Source organism: Typopeltis vanoorti, chromosome 5, assembly GCF_054136105.1.
Source record: "Typopeltis vanoorti isolate ZY-2024b chromosome 5, IOZ_Tvanoo_1.0, whole genome shotgun sequence".
Taxonomy (NCBI): Eukaryota; Metazoa; Arthropoda; class Arachnida; order Uropygi; family Thelyphonidae; genus Typopeltis; species Typopeltis vanoorti.
The window spans coordinates 58,554,538-58,560,801 of record NC_143553.1 but is presented as its reverse complement, the minus strand read 5'-3'; the positions used below and the strand labels follow the sequence as shown (position 1 = coordinate 58,560,801).

Genomic DNA, 6,264 nt, shown 5'->3' with positions numbered 1-6,264 from the left:
TATGTAGTTTATCAGATATGCATGCTATTACCATAAAGTCAAGATCTTAAACTTGAATTATGTGTTTTTAAATACTTATGTACACTTGTAATTTATAACTTATTAAGCCTATGTAGCCCTATAGAAATAGCATTAGCATCCATAGCGCTCGGTCACTGAAGAAAGACCGTTATAAATTGGATTCTAGTCGCCGACTAGTAGACCTTTCTCTAGGCCTTTCTCCGACCGGTTTCGAGTTGGTTGTCTCTGGAAAAAGGCAAGTAGGTTTGTTTCTCCAAGAAATTCTGGGTTTAAATCTTACAACTCAATAAAACTGACGGTATAACATACACTTCAGACAATAATATATAGTGTTAGAATAAGGGATAGAGATAGTGGAAGTTGTTTACCGCACTTGCTTCTATGGATTTCTATTAAAAATCGCTTTGGACCAGCTATCTGTGTTGACTAAGGACCAGTTTAGTCAACTTGGAGTTGGCTACCCACTCTTCTGAAAAATTTAGGACTCAATGGTCTTGCCTATATTCTTTGGAGAATAAAAGGTGTTAGCTGATATTTTAAAATATAAGTTATATATGTGTTTATGAAGAATTTTGACTACATATGTTCGCGTATAAGACAACGATGGCATGTTTAGTTAGAAACAAACGACGAAAATATTTCACTTCTCAATAAAAAAAGTATAGAAAACTTTTCATTTGATATCCTGTTGCAATTCAAATTACAGCTTATTAATGAATAAATTTCATTAATGAAAATTGTTCTATTAGCATTACCAAATCAATTATTTCATTTCTGTTTAGGCTAAAGAAATAATTTTCATTACTGCTGAGAGAAGAATCCTAATTCTCTATAGCCATGAATTCCTCTCCTCTAAAACTTGTGCCTAGTAAACTGAAGAGAAAATCAAAATTAAAACGAAATAGTTTTAATCAGATAGAAAAACTTTCCTCTCTGTCACTATCGTCACAAGAAAAAGATGGTCAGATCACCGCAACCACCCAGAATTCGTGGAAGAAGAAGGGAGAAAAAGAGATGATGATGAAGCTTCGCGCATTGTTAAATGAAGATCCTTCTGTAATTCCTCTGAAACTAATCATCGATAAGCAGTTTGAAAGTAGTCTAGAAATGCCGGTGTCAAATGAATATTTGATCCTTCTTCTGGAACTGATCCTAAAGTCGTGTACCGGACTTTATCAAGAGAATATTAAAAGTGTATTTAACTGGATAATATCATCTGAAAAATTCCTGCAGAATCTTTCCGAATATATCAGGTCACTTAAAACAGATCGTAAGAAACTGAAAATACGGACTCAATTAGAAGCGATCTTAGATTTTTTGTCTCAAATAATTGCAATATTTCCCGTTACTTCCAGAGAAAAAGTGCACAAATTGTTAAAAGATATTCATGATTGTATTGGCGATACAGACGCGAAGACTTCGTATTTTGAAGAAATAAATAAGAAAACAATGCTACTTCAAAAGGAAATCGAGGCTTTTATACCTGAGAAGCCGTCGAGTAGACCTTCTGCTTCAGACAAACACACCGAATGCGACAAAGTTGAAAATTTCCGTTCAATCCCCGTCTATCCAACCACGTCTGATGTGCAAGATAACAAATTCCCATATGTAAGAGCAAATATAATTCATGGAAATTATGAAAATGTTGAGCATTATTTAGACATTCAGTTTCGACTTCTACGCGAAGATATGGTAAGAGGATTTCGTACAGCAGTGGACGAGTATACCACTAACTTAGCATCAGATGGGAATTGCAGTGCTCGTATTGAGTCCGGATACATATTTGAAAACGTACTGGTTCTTGATAAGACTGTGTACACTATTGAGGGAAAGACTCGTGTCCTTATCGTGACTGTCGACAATAAAATCAACTGGAAAACCACCAAGCGTTTCCATCCTGGGAATATGATCTGTGTTACTCCAGATGCGTTTCGTACACTGGTTTTTGCAACAATTCAGGATAGAATTTGCAGAAATTTCAATTCATGTGAACTGAAAATTAGAGTTCATATTAACAACGAACATCTTAAACCAGGTAAATGTACACTTTTAGAGACCGATGCCTTCTTCGAGGCCTATAAATATACACTTGGGGTTTTAAAAGAATTCAACGAATCAAATTTTCCTCTGGTGAATTACATAGTGAATCCTTGCATGACACAAACTAATATAGCATTGTCATTGCGTGATAATCCTTTGATGAAGGAGTTAGATGAGCAACAAGCAAAAGCTTTCAAGTTAGCTCTTTCAAATAAGCTGTCTTTGATTCAAGGACCTCCCGGAACAGGTAAGACTTTTCTTGGTTGCAAAATTGTGAAGGCCTTGTTAGAGGACCTTAATTTACCTACATCATCTTCGCAGACTCCTATTCTTTTAGTATGTTATACTAATCATGCTCTAGATCAGTTCCTTGAACAGATTTTGAGTTTAACTCCTCGTATTGTGAGAATTGGAAACCAAAGCAAAAACGACACACTGTCGCCTTATGTACTGACAAATCTGAAACGAGCTGTGAAACAGTGGAAAGTATTGCAAAAGAGAAAATCTAACAACACCAAGGACAGTGATGAAACTGGAGACCGTTCATACGACTATGAAAAAACCTTAAAAATTGCATCAGAATTAATGGGAAATGATTTTCCTTCTAATTTGCCAGGCTACCTTAATTATAGAGTTGGGTTAGTCATTGAAGATATCAATACATTGTATGAAAAATTAGAATCCCTGAAAAGGGGCCGAATTACCCACGATATATGGAAGCAGTTGTACATGATGGCAAAAGACGAAGAAGAAATAAGTATACCATTATCAGATTGTGCCGAAGAAAATAAAGAGGAAAAGTTTTTCCTGCAGTGGTTATGCCTAAATACTGAAAATCTCTTTCAGTATAAGACTATGCATGTTTGGAAGCGAGAGATCTCACAGGCTATAAAACGAATGAAGTTTAATAATATGTACAACAGATACAAAGAGTTAACAATGACCAACAAAGAGAAACACATCGCGCCTGTTTTAATGGATAGAAGTATTTATGAAATATTAATATCAGAATTTCTGAAAGTTAAGGAGGAAAAGACTAATAAAGTACCTTTAGTAAAAAAGAAAGGAAAGCTAACGTTACAGCAACGATGGATAATATTTAGACAGTGGGTTAATAAAATAATAAAACAGTATGAAGATGAGTTGGTTGCAAAAGAGGAAAAGTATAACTTTTTAGTAGAACCTTTGGAAGAAGTACAAGTAGAGTACAATTTTCGCTTTCTTCGTCATGCCAGAGTCGTCGGAATGACCACCACAGGAGCTGCCAAAAATCGTTTATTGATGAAACGACTGCAACCTTCAATTGTAATCGTGGAAGAAGCAGCCGAGGTAATGGAAGCCCACATCTTATGTTGCCTAACAGATAATATCGAACGGCTAATACTCATTGGTGATCACAAGCAATTAAGGCCAAAGCCTACTGAGTATGATCTTGCCAAGAATTATCATCTAAATATTTCGATGTTTGAAAGGTTAATTAGAAACAAAGTAAAATCTGAAACTCTTAACGTCCAACACAGAATGAGGCCATGCATGGCAGAACTGTTAGTTCCTGAAATTTATCCAGTTTTGATGAGTCACTCTTCTGTTTATAACTATCCTACTGTCAGAGGAATGCAGAGCGACGTATTTTTCTTATGTCACAGTAATTCTGAGGATAACTGCAGTACTTTTAAAAGTTACTCAAACCATTATGAAGCAGTGATTGTTATTAGTCTGTGTCGTCACCTGTTACATCAGCGTTATAATCCATCCTCCATCACCATTCTTACAGCATACTCAGGTCAGCTATGTGCAATAAAGAGAATGATACAGAATGACCGTGATGTATGCAAAGTGCATGTTACGACGGTGGATAACTTCCAAGGCGAAGAAAATGAAATAATTTTATTATCCTTTGTGAGAAGCAACGATACAGGAGACATAGGATTTCTTAAAGAACCCAATAGAGTATGCGTGGCCCTGTCTCGTGCTAAACACGGCCTTTACTGTGTCGGTAATTTTCGTTTATATGCTCAGCAGTCTTGGTTATGGCAGTGCATCTTCAAGAAACTGGAAATAAATGGTATGGTAGGAGATGCTCTTCCTGTGCAATGCTTTGCTCATCCAGAAATGCCGAAGATGGTGAAGAAAGCTGCGGATTTCAGTATATTATTATTTCGCGGAGCATGCGACAAATTTTGTGGTAAGCTGTTGCCATGTGGACATGAATGTGTGTCCCGATGTCATCCTCACAATGACGAAGAACTTCAGTGTTATCAACGCTGTTCCAAAATCCTCTGCATGAATGGACACAAGTGCCAACGGATGTGTTTTGAACCCTGTACACCCTGCTGTGAAAACGCTGCCGAAAATTATAAGATTGAATCATCACCACAGCTACGAAGAACGTGTGCGCCTATGTTTACTGTTCCCATTTTTAGTGCGACCACACCATGCACACCATCCAAGTTTAAACAAAAAACGAATACCGGAGGCAAACGAAACAGCAGGTCAACTAGAAAGGCATCAAATAGAAGAGGCATTACAGTATGGCCACTTTATAATAACCTATCTTATGACATCGGTTATCATCAAGTGAATCTCAGGATAGAGCACAGCTACAATGTCCCCAGCCATGTTCCAAAGTTCTATACAATAAAGGCTACTGGCGTAACAGATTTTACTTCCCCTGACCATGTCGTCAAAGTAATGTCAAACAGTATTGGATCAAACCGAAACAATTACCAAGAAGATTACTTTTGTCCACATTGGTCGGTTCCTGTTCTTGTATAACAGTATACACATCAGATTTCAAAGGAATACCACAGTGTACCTGCATAACCTAGAAGTATTTCACTTAAATTTGGTTGATATTTTCTGAGTTAATCTTTTAGTTGTTTTCTATTTAGTTATCTTAACTGTGTTTAACCATTGCTAAGTATAATATTTGTAACATATTCTTATACTACAAATGATTGTTTTAAATAAACTAACTTGTTTGAATGTTTCTTTCCATTTTTCTAATTGGAATAAATATCACACCCGATTGATTTTACCGTACAAGCAAATCTTTACCATCAGCACTGTTTATCTCACAAAATATCTTTAGCCGACAACTTTGAATTAATCACTCTCTTTGAACGTACATGGTGTAAGTCATATACACCGTGAAAATTAAGAATTCAACCAGACTTTTCGATGCTTGGTCAGGCGAAAAGTCAAAAGTGAAAATATTCTTTTAGAAAAACAGTAGAATACAGTTTGTGGATTAAAATATCTGAATGAGTTGACGATCCTTGTCCAAATTAATAATTGAAAAATAAATTAATAATTGTCCTTGATATCTCTCAAAAACCATGTATTAGTGGAAATGTTTTGTGTTGTATGAAAATGGATAATAAAATAAAATAGAAAATGAGCAGTCAGGGTAACTGAGGATTGTGCTGCACTGAGAAGTAGGCTTCTTGCGAGAGTATACTTGATACGTATTCTGTTTGAGTGGGTTCCTCATACCATGCTTTTTATTACACTTTATTTAAAAGAATTCTTAGAAGACATGCAGATATTCTCTATTTTCAAATAAACACTGTGTTCTTGGAATATCGACGGTTTTATTATTAAAAACATAAAATTACAAACAATAGTACCATTACGCTTTTAAAAATAATACTGATATAAGTTTTTGTATACTTAAATAAATTACAACTCAAACCCTATAATTTCCGATTATGATTTATAATTGGAAACTTATAATTTCAAAGTGTTTCCTATATCCTATTTCCCTCTTTATACACTCCACAGCTACTGATTGCGTGCGTGATTGTGCGCGCGCGCTCCAAAGGTTTCTAAAATGTATAAATTAATTATTTTAAGCCAGACAGTACTCCCTGGTATATTTTGGAGTAATATTTCGTCTTTAACAAGCAAAAGCTTTCTGGTTAGCACATTTTACGAAGAAAACGATCATTGATCTAAGGATCTTCTGGGACTCTAAAAGACGTTTCTGGACTCTGAAATCGTAAAAGCTTTGTTTCGAGTGAAACGACTGGAAGCGCAAGTTTTATTTTCTTTCTTTCCATTCGTTCTATTCTTAGGGAACTTTATACAAATCACACTCATGATTAGTTTTGCAAGAATTCTGAATAGTCGATTTTGACAATGGGAAGTCCGAGCAGTAAGAAGGCGCCAGATTTCCATCGATTAACAGAGTGCCCGGAAGGG

At 35.7% G+C, this 6,264-nt stretch overlaps 1 protein-coding gene across 1 annotated transcript; it reads left to right on the top strand.

The window, feature by feature from the left end:
* The first annotated feature begins 858 nt into the window (after window positions 1-858).
* LOC150106445 (NFX1-type zinc finger-containing protein 1-like) lies at window positions 859-4,836 on the top strand. Its single transcript, XM_090393000.1, has one exon. It carries the CDS (start codon window positions 859-861, stop codon window positions 4,834-4,836), a length of 3,978 nt encoding a protein of 1,325 aa, XP_090249126.1.
* The last annotated feature ends 1,428 nt before the right edge of the window (window positions 4,837-6,264 follow it).

Excerpts from the sequence above, each read along its gene's own strand:
- LOC150106445 (XM_090393000.1), top strand. The coding sequence starts at position 859 with ATGAATTCCTCTCCTCTAAAACTTGTGCCTAGTAAACTGAAGAGAAAA.